At 39.0% G+C, this 15,309-nt stretch overlaps 1 protein-coding gene across 3 annotated transcripts in view; it reads left to right on the top strand.

The window, feature by feature from the left end:
• The window catches only part of CEP135 (centrosomal protein 135), a 99,182-nt gene that overhangs the window by 33,433 nt on the left and 50,440 nt on the right, over positions 1–15,309 (top strand). For all 3 annotated transcript variants that reach the window (XM_027836642.1, XM_027836644.1, XM_027836643.1), the window contains exons 12-13: positions 1,553–1,776; positions 3,117–3,269. In XM_027836642.1, coding sequence (XP_027692443.1) covers positions 1,553–1,776; positions 3,117–3,269 — 377 coding nt within the window. The remainder of the gene's footprint in view (positions 1–1,552; positions 1,777–3,116; positions 3,270–15,309) is intronic.

Consider the following 15,309-nt stretch of genomic DNA (forward strand, 5'->3'; position numbering starts at 1 on the left):
TTTCTCATAAAATTATTGTCTTCCACTTGCCCAATTTGATTTTTAAGGAATTATTTTCTTCAGTGAGCTTCTCTACCTCCTTTTCCATTTGGCCAATTCTACTTTTTAAGGACTTCTTTTCTTCAGTTAATTTTTGTGCCTCTTTTCCCATTTGGCTAGAAGCTTTTTAAGGAGTTCTCTTCAGTGAACTTTTGTATTTCTTTTTCCATGTGTCCAATTTTGCTCTTCAGGACATTTTTCTTCTTGGATTTTTGTACCTCTTTTACCATTTGACCTATTCTGTTTTTTTAAAGTGTTATTTTCTTCAGTATTTTTTTTGTGCCTCCTTTTCAAAGCTATGATTCTTTTTTCATTATTTTCTTGCATCACCCTCATTTCTCTTCCCAATTTTTCCTCTACCTCTCTTACTTGATCATTAAATTTTTTTTTGAGCTTTTCCATGGCCTGAGACCAATTCATATTTTTCTTGGAGGCTTTTGGATGTAGGAGCTTTAACTTTATTTCTTCTGAATGTGTTTTTTGATCTTCCTTGTCACCATAGTAACTTTCTATAGTCAGAATTTTTTTCCTGTTGTTTGCTTATTTTTCCAGTCTATTTATTGACTTTTAACTCTTTTCTAAAGTGGGGCTCTGCTTCTAGGGTGGAGGGTACACTATCCCAAGCTTCAGAATTTTTGTGCAGCTGTTTTCAGAGGTACTTCTAGGGACCTGTAAGTTTTTAGTTCTTCCAAGGTGGCATGATCTAAGGAGAAGTGTGTTTATTAGTCTCCTGGCCTGTGCTGTGGTCTGTGAATAACCACAAACCCTCTTTTCCACCCTGGAACTGTGACCAGGGCTCCCGTTCCCCTGTAGCCACAAGCTCTGCTGTGCATGTGCTCCTCCTCACCCTGGGACTGCCACCTAAGACTGCAACCCAGATCCAAGTATAGGCAGTGTAACAGAGTCCTGTTCCAGTGCCAACAAAGGGACCCCTGTAATCTTCTGACCAGTTGTCTGACCCCCTTACTTGTCTGTGGGCTGAGAGCTCTGGAAGAAGCTGCTGCTGCTGATTCAGTCCTAAGATACTATTTCTAAAAGTCATTTAGATTTGACCTTTCTGGTATTTTGAATTTGAGATACTGGCAAGCTCAATTTTGTAATTGTGCATGTTCCTGATGAACATTTAAGCTGCTTTTTTTCTTTATTAATATTTGGTAGTTGTTAACAAGCTACACAGAAAATATTCCCCACTCTTTTTTTTTCTTTTTTTGGTGAGGCAGTCAGAGTTAAGTGACTTGCACAGGGTCACACAGCTAGTAAGTGTCAAGTGTCTGAGGCGAGATTTGAACTCAGGTCTTCGTGACTCCAAGGCTGGAATCTATCCACTGTGCCACCTAGCTGCCCTTCCCTACTCTTTGGTATTGTATTTGTAATCTAGAAATTTTCTATTCTAGGAATTCAGTATTTTTAAAAAATTTTATAATTTAAAATTAAGACAAAATATTCAAAAAACCTTCCAAACCCCCCTCCCCCAAAACCCCTTTTTAACAGTTTTTCCCATATTGATTTACAGAAAGAGACCTTGTCCTGGAATTAGAGAGAATGAAGAAAGAATATGGTGTCATACATAAGAAAAAGTCACCTTCTCGTCTAGATGTATTTGTCAAAAGTGTAGAAGAAGAACGAGATCATTATAAGAAAGAGCTGGAAAGACTCCAAAAGATAATAAAACGTCGATCTATCCCTGCACGAAGTAGAAGACGTGAAAGAAGTTTAAGTATTAAAAGTCCAGAAAAAGTAATGCTGTTTTTGTCTAAAGTAGTGGATGAAACAAATGAATCTCAGTGTTGCTGTTCATGATTTGTTGTTATTTTGAATGCAATTCTGTAATAGTTGAGATTTCATTTTTCTTATTTTTCAGGGTGCTAACGTGAATTTTTTGTATTATTATTTAAAAGTTTTTTAAATCAGTAATTCTGGTGACATTTTCCTCTTGGTCTTGCCCAAATTTCAGTTGTACTGTAGTCTGTGGTCTCTATTGTGTATCACATTTTCAAGTTAGTTTTCACTTTTATGTCAACAACCTAACTGTCCTCATGTGTGGATATAGTAGTTTATCATAACACAGGAAGCCAAGTTATTTAAGTTACATTAAAAGTCCCAATAAGAGATTGTATTGTAATATTAACCTCAGATTTTTTCTTATCAACTATTATCTATTTCTTTCAGTTCAATATGCAATTTCAAGGTACAAACACATAGCCTAAGTTGATCTAAGTAGCAATTTTTATTGTGGTAGTATACACACTAATCAAATGGACAAAGAATATTGAGGATGCATGTGTTCTGGACACACACTCATTCACTGCTACCTAAGTCCCAGTATTGACTGGTTCAAAGACATGAAGCATCATATTCAGTAGTTCTAGGCAGGCAGCTCGGCCTTAAACTCAGGCTGTCCCTGAGGGTCTGTAGAGTTTTATTCTGTGGTGGACAGCGGGAGCTGGAGTCTACCAGTGTTGGGTATGATCATCCTTGCTAACTTAAAATGTACCAATTATGAGTAGGCCAGATAAAGTTAACATAGGAATTGGTAGAATTCCTTGGTATCATGGGCTGCATTTTGTGGACTTCCTGGTTATTCTGGCTGTTTCTGACTACCCACCCCACTTCTCCCTTAAGGGAATGGGTCTCAGTTTTACTTCGCTGGAATTTGTGCAGTTTTTTTAATTCAGTTATAGTAATCTGCATTTAACTCTATTAGCTGTCATTTTATTAAATTTAATTCATTGTTCTAGTCTTTCGAAATCATTTTGGCTTCCATTTTGTTTTTTTTATTTGTTAGACATCTCTGTCTCCTAGCTTTGTGCTACTCACAAATTTGATTTATGTGTTTATCAAAAGCATTGATAAAAACATTGAGCAGAATAGGGTCAAGGCTTTATTTGCTTCACTTAGGAACTTTGTGTGCGATACATACCTTGAATTATACAAATAAAGTCAAGATGTTATTATTTTAGAGTAGTTTACTTTTTTATAGATTAATGTATGTAATATTTTATGGATTAACTTCAATAATTAGATATAATTTTTAAATATTATAACATGACAAATTCTTTTTTGAAATTATTTTGTAGGGCACTTATATTTCAGAACTCAGCATAATTACAAAAGAGAGAGATGAGCTTCAGTCTATGCTGGATAGATTTGAAAACCACATGGGGGAAATACAGTGCAATGTGAAACTATTAACTGCAGAAAGAGACAAACTGAGTGACCTATATAATCAAGTAAGAAACACATTATCATTTAAGAACTTGTCGATTTTATATGTGATAGAACTAGCTGACCTTTGTGTAATTTTTGTGTATGTCATCTTATTTGATCACCAAAGAACCAAGATATAAATTACTTTAATATTTTCTTAGTTGACCTACTTGATTAGACTGCTGCCATTTGTAGGACATATTAAAAGGTCAGATTTATTATTATAGGTAAGCTTGTCAGACAGTTGTTTCTTGTCTCATTATGCTTCCAAAACAGGAAATCTTTATTCTGTATCTTTCTTCCTAATCAAATCTGTATTACCCATGTCTTATAGCAATTATCAAATGGAGTTTAAATGACTTGTTCAAGTTCACATGACTAGTTGGTGAGAGAATCTGAACTGAACTGAGGTCTTTAGTGTTCTTTCCATTGTACACATGATTGCTGTTTTTTGAAGAACTGTCATGTGGAATAGAGGTTACATTTAATATTTGTAGCTTCAGAAGGCAGAAACAATTTAGACTAGGTCCAATGAATGAGTGGGAATATAGGGGTAGAGATAAGAACTTTACAACTGTTACAGCTGTCCAAAACTGAATAGGTTGTGTTGTGAGGAAGTGAGCTGCATCACTGGAAATATTCAGTCAGTGCCTTAATGACCATCTGTTGGTGTATTTCTGCATAATATGGAAAGCTGGAATAAATGACCTATTTTTGGGCGGGGGGGGGCTAGGCAATGGGGTTAAGTGACTTGCCTACGGTCACACAACTAGTAAGTGTTATGTGTCTGAGGCCGGATTTGAACTTGTGTCCTCCTGAATCCTGGGCTGGTGTTCTATCCACTGCGCCACCTAGCTGCCCCTCTATTTTTTTTCCTTAAGATAATCATATACCCTTACATTCTGAAACTACCTATTGGCAAAAGTGGCCTCTTTACTTAGTGGTATGCTATTCAGTTATTAACTACCAGTCTTATTTTTCTGCTAAGAATTTGAATGAACTTTTAAAAGGTATTATGCTAGTTAAACACTTATAAACCAAATGATCCAAGTATGTAATAATTTTACATGTTGTAAAAACGATCCTGCTTGTCTGTGCTTCCTTCTGAACTAACTCCTGTTCCCTTGTATGCATTTTAAAAAACTTTCAGTGACTTTTCTTTTTTTGATATCAAATAACTGTTGATAAACCTCCCACCATTAGAAACCAAGAAGAAAGAAAAGGGAAAAAAAAAAACTCATTTAATGATAAGCAAAGTAAAGCAAAACAAATATACACAATGGCCTTATTCAAAAATATATATCTCTTTATGAACCTTGAATTTATCAGTGCTTTGTCAGGAGGCAAGAAATGTGTTTCATCATAATTCTTGAAGATATGGTTGATCAGGTATGTTGTTTGGAGTTCTAAAATCTTTCAAGGTTGTTTTTCATTACAGTGTTCCAGTCCTTTTATAAATTGTTCTAGTTCTGCTGATGTTATTGTATCGGTTCATTCTGAGTGGGATGCTGAAATAGTGAAGCCCCCTCAGGGAAGGATAGGGACGGATTTCTCCTGTTTCATTTGGCCTTGCTGAAACAGCATTCCTCCTAGAGTTCTCAGAAACTGCCTTGCTAAAAGAAACAGAATGTTACTCAAGATAAGAGAGTACATTAGGCGATGTCCCCGAAAGTATCTTGTTTGTCCAGGCTTTCCAGCTCTCCCTTCCTTTTATCTTATTTTCCTGCTGAACCAACAGTTCCTTGTTTTGCGCCTTTTTGCAACCTTGTTGCTGGGGGAAAGTTTCCGTGATTAGACTGTGAGCCCTGAAGTCCAGCCAATGGGAAGAGGAGCTAGTGGGTGGGTGGGGGTTCCACGTTAGGGTCTATATAAACTGGCTTTGAGCTGTACTCCCTTGCACAAAGTGGCTGGAGCCATCTTGAGCGATGTTGGGTGTGTCCTTTCTCGAGAAAGCCAATAAATGAACTATTCTTTTTGCTAATATCCCTGAGTCTCTGATTCATTGGTAAGGGTCTCTGTACCCCACACAGTTTTGTGGCATTGTCTGGGACTGCACCCCCTTTTTGGGGACTCCCCCAACCTAAATTCGGGGGCAGGCGCCACGCCAGACTTTTCTGGTGGCCTCCAGGTCTCGGCTGGTTTGGGATTCTCCCCTGAGGAGGGAAAAGCCCCAAGGGAGATCTCAGAGTAGCAAAACAAAAATTCTACAGCACCAGTAATCAGAAGACCACCGTGGCCACCTGTGTGAAGTGAAGGAAATTTTCGGTCACGTAAGTTTGTGTGCACAGACCCAGGTGAGCAAGACCTGTGAATCCTTTGTGCACCTAAGCGGTTCGAGTCCATAAGGTAGCCAAGGCCAAGACTGGTGGCCCCCTGGGTGACCAGGTTCCCTGGAGTCTAAGCAGAGAGGTCTGTAAGACGTCTGAGGGAACTGAAGTCTTGTGAGGGGAAGCCCTACGAGCCCGCCTAGACTCTTTGATTTGGTAAAGTGGCCATCCGAGAGGATGGGGAAATTAAATTCAATATCAGATGGAGACAAGGAAAAGTTACCAGATGTGCCGGCTGATAGTCCCTTGGGATCTAGACTTAGTAATTGGGATGAACTTCCAAAATATAGGAAACAGATTGAGTAATTGAGTGCACTATCAAAAAGTAAAAGGACAAGAAAATATAAATGTGACTTGTTTTGTGACTTTGTTTCAGTCTGTCATGTGTCTGTGTGAGTGAGTGTCTGTGTAATCTGAAACTCTGTAAGGTGTAAAAATGCAACCAGCAAGGGTAGCTTCTAAGAGCTGCAGCTGGATTTATTGCTTAGAAACTGTTTTCTTTTTATCTCCCCTCTCCCTCCCTCCTTGATTACAACAGCCTCAGAGGAGAGAGTGGATGAGAGAAAGTAAGAGAAAGAAATACTTGGTTATTTAGGTTATATGATTGGAAAAAACCAGTTGAGGAGGGTAAGAGAAGTGTCAGGTCAGATTTAGAAAGAAATAAGATATGTGCAGTTTTAAAGGGACTTTAATCAAAGTCCATCAGAAGGAAAGGCAAGAAAGTTTAAGCATGTAGGAATGAGAGAAGTATGGGTAGAAAGAAAAGTATAAGCTATTTGCACGAACAGTGTGAACAGAGGGTTTGAGAGTAAAAGAGTTGGGAACTTTTGAAGAATTGTTGAAAAAAAACCTCTCTACATTCTAACTCTGGCCAGGTTTTGAATGTGGAGGGAAAGACAAGAAAGAAAAGGGGAACCTTTTCCCCTCAGATCAAAAAGAGAGGTAGCACTTAATCTTTCCTGCCTCACATAAAAGAGAAAAGTTTTTGTGTACTGGAACACAACCAAAAGGTAATTTAATTATTCTGGTAATATTTTAAATGAAATGTGATGCTCTTAATTTAATGCTTAAGTCAGAATTGAATTTATTATACTGTTTGGCACTAAAGTCTAAATTTGTATGTAAATGATATGAGAGAGGCCTCTCAAGAAGAAAAAGGTTATGCTGGTTGCTATAGCCCCGACAGCAGCAGGTATATTCTTTTTGCTAAAAAAAAAAAAGAAAAAAGAAAGAAACCTCAGAACCCATTCAAAGGGGACCGTGGGGCAAAATGAGTTCCTTTTGACCGGTCAAGGTTAGAATTAAGAGTCGTGTGCACATTGTCTGTCTGTATGTCTGTTGATGTTTTGTGTCTGCCAGAAAAATTTTGGGGTAATTTTTGAAGTCTGAGATTGGAAAAGTAACAGTGGGAAAGATCTTCCATCTCAGACTTTCTGGGGGAGATTGAGATTAGAATGAAAAGGCAGAGAGAATCTCTCAGAAGTTAGTGGAAGGCTCAGCAAGCAGCCTTTACTGATAGTCTGGTATAGGGGCAAAGTGTTTAACATTATTTGGGGAAAGCGGGGGAGAGTGCTTTTCTCTGGATTTGCAATTCAGAGTTCAAAGCTGCCCCAGCCTTGGTGAATGTAATTTGGGTGGGGGAAGGGTGTTTTGAGGTAAGCCATCCTTGGATATTGGTTCTGGGTGACTTCAGGGGGTTTTAAAAATGTGAGGAAGTTTGACTCTGCTTTGGGTAGAATTGAAAATGAAAATTTTGCAGCTCATTGTGATTGGAGATTGTTATATAAACTGGGCTGTTCAGTTACTTATTGGAACTTTATTGATTACGTCCTGTTAATATTGATTCAAATTGCTGAAGCCTGAGGTTCTCAGGAGGATGGCTGTATCTGATAAGCTGCTAAAAAGGACTTTTCTTTGCTCTCTTAAGGAAGTAGGAAAGAAAAAGGGAGATAGCTATTTAGAGCAGGAATTATTTACACGTATCTTTTTAAGGGAATATATAAATTTGTGGAGAATATTTCCTTTTAAAGGGCCAAGAATATTGGATTTAAAACAAATGTTTTTAAATGTTTATCATTAGCAATTATAAATTAGGATCTGATTGGATTTAAGTTTACTGTTCTATAAAGAAAATAAAAATAATGGTTATTATGGGAAAAAAAGAAAGAAAGATGACTGCAGAATGCTTATGGCATATGTTAGAAGCAGCACTGTTTATTATTTAATGTAGTTGTTGAAGGTGCTAAGAGTAATAAGAGTAATAATTTCTATATGTGATAATATGGAAGTGCAATTGATGTTCAACTGAAATTGGGAAAATGAATGGATCTGAAATTTGTTAACTGGGTGACATTAAGCAAGTTATCTCAGTTTATCTCACATGATTGGTAATGTGTTTGTTTCAAGTTTTAAACACCTAGTATTGTTTCAAATTGGAAAACTTTTGTATCAGTTATGTCAATCAGCTTTTCATAATTTGGATATTATTAAAGTGTGAACTGAAGGAAACTAAAGGACAGTGGAAAAATTGTGTAAGACCAGTTAGATTACTTTGTCAGCCCTGCTAACCCTGTCTTATAATGCTTTATAACTACCATTTAGAAAATCAGGTATTTCCACCTTTACCTATAATTAATGAAGGGGTTGTAGCTAAAACAATTTGACTATCACTTATGAAAGTTATAAGATTGTTAACTAAGTTATTTGAAGTTACTATTTTAATGTTAAAACCTAAAATTGTTAATTATTACTGTGTGAAAAAGGGGGGATTGGGTAAAAGCCTTATCCAGATTGATTCTGCCCATTCAAAACAGTCCTCCTTGGGATATGGGGGTCATCAGGCAGGGGCACCAGAATCAACCCCTCCCTGGGTTTACAAGGCAATTCCTCTTATTTTGTAAACTTGCCAAAGTCCCTGGAAAACATCTGTGTGGGCAAGGTCATCTGCCCTAAGAAAAAAACTTGCTTAGGTTATGGAGTTCCTAAACAATGAACCTGGCTTGCTGAAAAGTTGCAAGTTTATGTACAATAGATAGAAATGATTTCTAATAATTGGCTTTTATACCAGGACAAGTTTAGATTTGAGAAGGAAAGATGTAAAGTGACATCTTTTATGTATGTGAGTCCTGGTAAATGTTTATTGCTTATTGCAACTCCATGAGAGTAAAATTAACTGAATCTGGCTTTAAGCTGTGATTAGTGAAACTTGCTGTTTGAGGTAAAAGGCTCTTGGGACTATAACTAATTTTGTTTTGAGTTTGAATTTGGGTATGGTTGTCTGCATTGAATCAGTGTCTGAGAGAAATGCCACAAGCTACTCAGAGGGAATGATCCTATACTGTTAACAGGTGAAGGCCTGCGTTTGGGGAAAAAAAAAAACTGTAAGGACAATCTTAGTCTCAATCTAGGGTGGGATCCTCCCGGCTCAGTTTCCCCATGTTCCTTTGAGAAGGAATGTTTCCCACCTGACTATTCCTGGGTCTGGCTATGATGTGGAATTGATACTGCATGATTGGAGAACTGTGACTGTTAACTGAATTCAAACAGAGCTATGTCACATGTCCCTGCCTTTTCCTTTTATAGTAGATTTCTCTGATGAGAGCAAGTGGTCCGTAAGAGACATGAGCACAATGGACCATCCACCAGTTGGCAAAGAATACAGCTTATAGTCTCCAGAACATTCAGCAACTTCTGGATTCCCTGGCAAATGTGGTCCTAGATAATCAGAAATTAACGACTCTCGATAGGTGGAGCTCAGTAGGACTAGAAAAAGTCACCTGGATGTGAGACATCCATGAAAACCTTAGTATATTCCTTTTACTTCTTTTTTGGCCCTTGTCTGCTCGGTCTCCTTGCCAGATTTGTCTCCTCTAGGCTTAGTGCCCTCCATTTCCAGATGACTGCTCAGGCTGCATGCCAGCCTCTGTCTGAGACCACAACGCATCAGCCCTTGGACCTGGAATTGGCCAAGTTCCAGACACTGGCTAAAGCACCAACCCCTTGAATGGAGGGACCCCGCAAAACTGGGACAGCTCTACACCCATTTACCCACAGATTGGACAGGGAATTGTTACATCAGACTTGTCTGACCAAAGTTTTTCTTTTTGTCAGGGCAGATGGGAGGTTTCTTAGGAGTAAAGTTTGGACAGAAGTAGGAGTATTGATACCTCCATCACCAGCACAGGAGATGCCAATGTTTGGGATGATACTTGGGCCCCCCCCCCCAAAAGGATAATACAGACTTATGGTCCGGCTACTTGGGCAAAGGACGGTAGTTGGGGGTATAGGACTCCCATGTATATCCTTAACAGATTAATTAGATTACAGGCTGTAGTGGAAATAATAACGAGTCAGACAACAAAGGCTTTGGATTTGTTAGCAGATCAAGCCACCCAAACCAGGGAAGCAGTCTTGCAACATAGATTAGTACTGGATTACCTCTTAGCAGAAGAGGGAGGTGTCTGTGGAAAACTAAATTTGTCAAATTGTTGTATGAAAATTGATAACAATGGGAAAATAGTGAAAGATATCACTAGCAACATTAGAAAACTGGCACATGTACCAGTACCAACTTGGACCTCCCCTTTCAATACTTCTTGGTGGTCCTGGGGGTGGAGTAAGGCTAATGATACTTAAAGGTCAGGGATGGGTTCCCCTTGAACAAGAAGAACATTGAGAACCAAAGGGAGATGAGGACTTGGTAAATGAGGTTCACCATGAATGGTGTGAGGGGTCTTCAAAGGCTAAAAATAAGAGGAGGGATTGAGTGGGATGCTGAAATAGTGAAGCCCCCTCAGGGAAGGATAGGGACGGATTTCTCCTGTTTCATTTGGCCTTGCTGAAACAGCATTCCTCCTAGAGTTCTCAGAAACTGGCTTGCTAAAAGAAACAGAATGTTACTCAAGATAAGGGAGTATATCAGGCGATGTCCCCGAAAGTATCTTGTTTGTCCAGGCTTTCCAACTCTCTCTTCCTTTTATCTTACTTTCCTGCTGAACCAACGGTTCCTTGTTTTGCGCCTTTTTGCAACCTTGTTGCTGGGGGAAAGTTTCCGTGATTAGACTGTGAGCCCTGAAGCCCAGCCAATGGGAAGAGGAGCTAGTGGGTAGGTGGGGGTTCCGCGTTAGGGTCTATATAAATTGGCTTTGAGCTGTACTTCCTTGCACAAAGTGGCTGGAGCCATCTTGAGTGATGCTGGGTGTGTCCTTTCTCGAGAAAGCCAATAAACGAACTATTCTTTTTGCTAATATCTCTGAGTCTCTGATTCATTGGTAAGGGTCTCTGTACCCCACACAATTCTACTCTGCATTCTTGGCAGTTGTCACTTTTGTCATTTCACAGGGCAGTATTTTTATTACATTCATAAACCATAATTCAGCTGGTAACCAGTTGTTTGGCACTTCCTTAGATTCTTTTGGTGAGGCAGTTGGGGTTAAGTGACTTGCCCAGAGTCACACAGCTAGTGACTGTTGTGTGTCTGAGGCCAGATTTGAACTCAGGTCCTCCTGACTCCAGGGCCAGTGCTCTATCCACTGTGCCACCTAGCTGCTCCTTAGATTCTTATTCTTTGCTTCTCCCTTCCCCCCCGTTTAATCCCTCCTTCAGGATCATAAAGTTTACTTTGCTTGAAGTTGTTCCCTCAGAATTAACTTTCTTCTTAATTCCCCGCCTCCCCCATCTCTATTTATTTCTTTGTTAAAATAAAAGTATTTCTGCATTAAGCTATTTGTGTTTGTTCAGTTTTCCTTTGTCTGTTTCAGACAAGAGTGAAGTTCATATGATGCCTTTTCCTCTCACCCATTCCTTCGTGTTGGTATACTCTTCTTATGCTCCCCAATTAGGAGAAAAACAGTTGTTTCCCCTTCTTCCCTCTTTATACACTGGTAAATTCCTCTTATCCTCCTTTCTCTTTCCCTTCTTCAAATCCTCAAAATAGAATCAAACCCTCCCGCCCAATACTCTGTTTTTTGCATTTAACTCCCTTAATACCCTTTGAAGACATTAAGATTCTGAAGGGACACTTGTTTCTTTTCTCCATATTAGAGTGTTGGCACTACATACAGCCCCTTCCAAGTGCTCAAATATACTTTCTTTCCTATTTTCTCTTGACTATTGTGTTTATATTTCAAAGTTCCTAGTTAGCTCTGGTCTTTTCATCAGAACTTCTTGAAAGTCCACTATTCCATTGAAAGCCTCCTCCCTGTAAAATTATACTCAGCTTTGCTGGGAAAAGTTATTGGTCATAACCTATACATATTGCCTTTTAGAATATTGCATTCCAAGATCTCTCATTTATAGTAGAAGCTATAAGGTCTCGTGTAAACTGTTTTTCTGGATGCTTGTATTTTTTCTTTGGATTTTGGCTTTGACTTTTCTGGGACTTTTTTCCTCAGGAAGTAATCAATGAATTCTTTGTATTTTCACTTTGTTCCGAGCTCTGTACAGTTTTCATTTATGATTTCTTGAAATATAACCTCTGAACTTTTATATGTCATGGTCTCCAGGGATTCTGATGAGTCTTAAATGCTCTCTTGACCTGTTTTCCCAGTAAATTGTTTTTTATATCATCTGTCTTATAGTTTTTTCTAGTTTTTCAATCTTTTATTTTTTTCTACTATTTCTTGCTTTCTCATGCAGTCGTTGATTTCTGTTTATTCTATTCTAGTTTTCAAGGAGTCCATTACTTGGGTAACATTTACCCCTTTCTGTTCTAAGCTGTTTATCCTCCTAGTGTTTTCTTCAGAGCTTAGCTCTCTCAGCAGAGAACCTTATTTCATACTTCACGAACAAATTGAAGCCATGTTCCAAGAGCTTCTTCTTGTTCCCGTTACCTCTTCTCACATCACTCAGATATTTACCCCCACTATCTTTTCCTTTACTCCTGTCTCACTTGAAGAGTGACCCTTCTGCACTCTGATTCCATTCCATCTTATCTTTTATAGCATGTTGCCCCTTCTATTCTTAAAAAAACTCTCTCATTCAACAAGCATTTTTAAGCATCTATGTACCAGGCACTGGAGATACAAAGAAAGGCAAAAATGCCTCTTCTCAAGGAACTCACAGTCTGATGGGGTGGGGGAAGAAATAACAATTGCAAACAACTATGTACAAACAAGATATATACAGGGTAATTTGGAGATAATTAACAGAGGGAAGGTACTAGCATTAAGCAGGCATCAGCAAAGGCTTCTTGTGAAAAGTTGGGTATAAGCTGCAACTTGAAGGGAAGGCTGGGAGATGGAGATCAGGGAGAGCATTCCAGGCAAGAGGGACAGGCAGTGAAAATGTCCAGGGTTAAGAGGTAGCAAATCTTGTTTTAGGAGCAGTAAGGATGTCAGTGTCATTAGATTGCAGAGTACTTAGTGGGGAGTAAGGTATAAGAAGACTGGAAAGGTAGAAGGAGTCCAGATTTGAATGCCAAGTAGAGAATTTTATGTTGATCCTGGAAATGACAGGTAGTCACTATCTATTATTGAATTACGGATATGACATGATCTGATCTGTGCTTTAAGATCAGTTCAACTGCTCAATGGATGACAGACTGAAGTGGGGAGAGCCTTAAGCCAGCTAGACCAACCAGAAGGCTACTGTGATAGTTCGAGCATGAAGTGATGAGGGCCTGGACCAATGTGATGCCCCTGTTTGTTATTGTACTGTGTCTCTCCTCCCTTTCATAACTAAATTTTTCTAGAAAGCAGTCTAAAATCAGTACCTCCACTTTCTCTTTTCTCATTCTTTTCTAAATTCTCTGCTGTCTGGCTCTCTGCAAAGTTACTAGTGAGTGATCTTCTGATTGCCAAATCTAATGGATTTCCCTTAATCCTCATCCTTCTTGATCTCTCTGCAACCTTTGACACTATTGATCACACTCTTCTTGATATTCCCTTCTCTCTAGTTTTTTTGTGGTACTGCTCCTTTCTGGCTCTTCTGTCTAACTGTTCCTTCTCAGTTAGCAGTTTGTGCCTACTAACCATGGATGGTCCCTTAAGGCTTTGTTATGGGCTCTCTTTTCTTCTCCCTCCATACCATTTTCCTTGTATCTCAGCTCCCATGCATTCAGGTTTCACCTTGAGGAGTTGTGGGAATTGAGTGAACCACATAGACTCCATCTTAGGACTCAATTCTGGGTCTAGCTCAGTTTGCTTTCTATTCAGTTATGGGTCTAGTGCAATTTCTGTCTTGTGAGAAAACTTTATTGTATTGTTTGAATCTAGCCCTGCATGTCTAGGAAGCTGGACCACCTCTATGTGTTGCTTAGAGACCCTTTACTAAGCACCTGGGTTATGCTGACTAGAAACCCAGTCAGATCTGAAGATTGATGTAAGGATTTTTCTCACAATTATACATCTCAAGCAACTCATATATCTTATCTGAAAACTAGTCCCATACTGGCCAGTCAGTTAGTGTTTCCTTATTCCTTTGATTAAATACAGACAGTGGGGGTGCCCTATAATTTAGTGCATTTTTTCTGGCTATACCCCTGTCTGGAATAATTTCCCGTCTCTTCTCTACCTCCTGGCTTCCTTCTTTCCTTGGTTAAAATTCTACCTGCTGCAAAAAACTTTTCCCAGTCCTCTTCAGAGCTAATACCTTTTTTTTTTGAGATTAGCTATGATTTACCCCATTGTAGCTTATACGTAGTTGTTTGCATGTTGTCTCTTCTGTTAGACTGTGGGTTCCTTGAGAGCAGGGACTGTTTTTTCCTTTCTTTGTAGCGCCAGAACTTAGCACATGGCCTGGCACAGAATAAATGCTTAATAAATGCTTGTTGACTTGATTTCTAGTTATTTGTGTAGTTCTTGTGGGAAAATCCATTTTTTAAAGAGAGTTTTGTGTCATGGACAGACTTTAAAACCTTTGGCTGCAGTTTTGGGTGGGGTTTTTGGTCCTTTTTTGGTCTTGTTCCAGGTCTCCTGGCTTTCTGGACTGCCCCACAGTGCCAGGAGTTTGTGTCATTCCCTTCCCTCCCCCTGTCTCACTAGTTTTTTGAGGTTCAGATGCGGGATTTTTCCTGTGATATCTTAGGCAGATCGATAGGTACTTAAGAGCTCTTGCTTGCATCCCTATGTGATTAAGCTGTCTCATGACTCCGGCCTTGGCCGGTTGAGTTGGGAGGTTCAGGATTGTTCATCTGCATCAATTTTGCTGGCAGCTCCATTTCCTGTTGTCCACAGGTTTCTGCCTGACTTTTTGTGCATTTCTGGTTTTGGAATAAGTTCCTTACTACACTTTCTCATTTGATATCTTGATCATTATTCTTTCTGCTGCAAATTTCAGGTTTTTGCTTGGCTAGGTATGTGAGAGCCAAGCAGTCTGCCTCTTTTCAGGCAGTCATCTTGGCTAGAAGTCATAGCATTTATCTTAATGCAAAATCAAGTAAATAGCACTGTAGGGATGTAGCTAGAGAGGCTCAAAGAGGTTTTTAAATTTGTCCAGGTTCATATGGCTAGTAAGTGGCAGAATAAGGATTCAAAGTCACATCTTCTATCTTTAACTTTAGAATTTGTTTCACTATAACAAGTCAGAAGTGGGGCCAGGTTTGGGGGGAAAGAAGAGGAATTCAGTTTTAAACATGGTTAATTTTAGATACCAGTGTTTTATATATATATATATATATATATATATATATAATTTAATCATCCTAGAGATGAGGTAGTCCTGTTAATATTCCCAATTTCAGAGGAGGAGACCAAGACTCATGGAAGCTAAATGACTAGCCTGGGGTCAAGGAACTAGT

Source organism: Vombatus ursinus, unplaced genomic scaffold (assembly GCF_900497805.2).
Source record: "Vombatus ursinus unplaced genomic scaffold, bare-nosed wombat genome assembly UNPS02014818.1, whole genome shotgun sequence".
Taxonomy (NCBI): Eukaryota; Metazoa; Chordata; class Mammalia; order Diprotodontia; family Vombatidae; genus Vombatus; species Vombatus ursinus.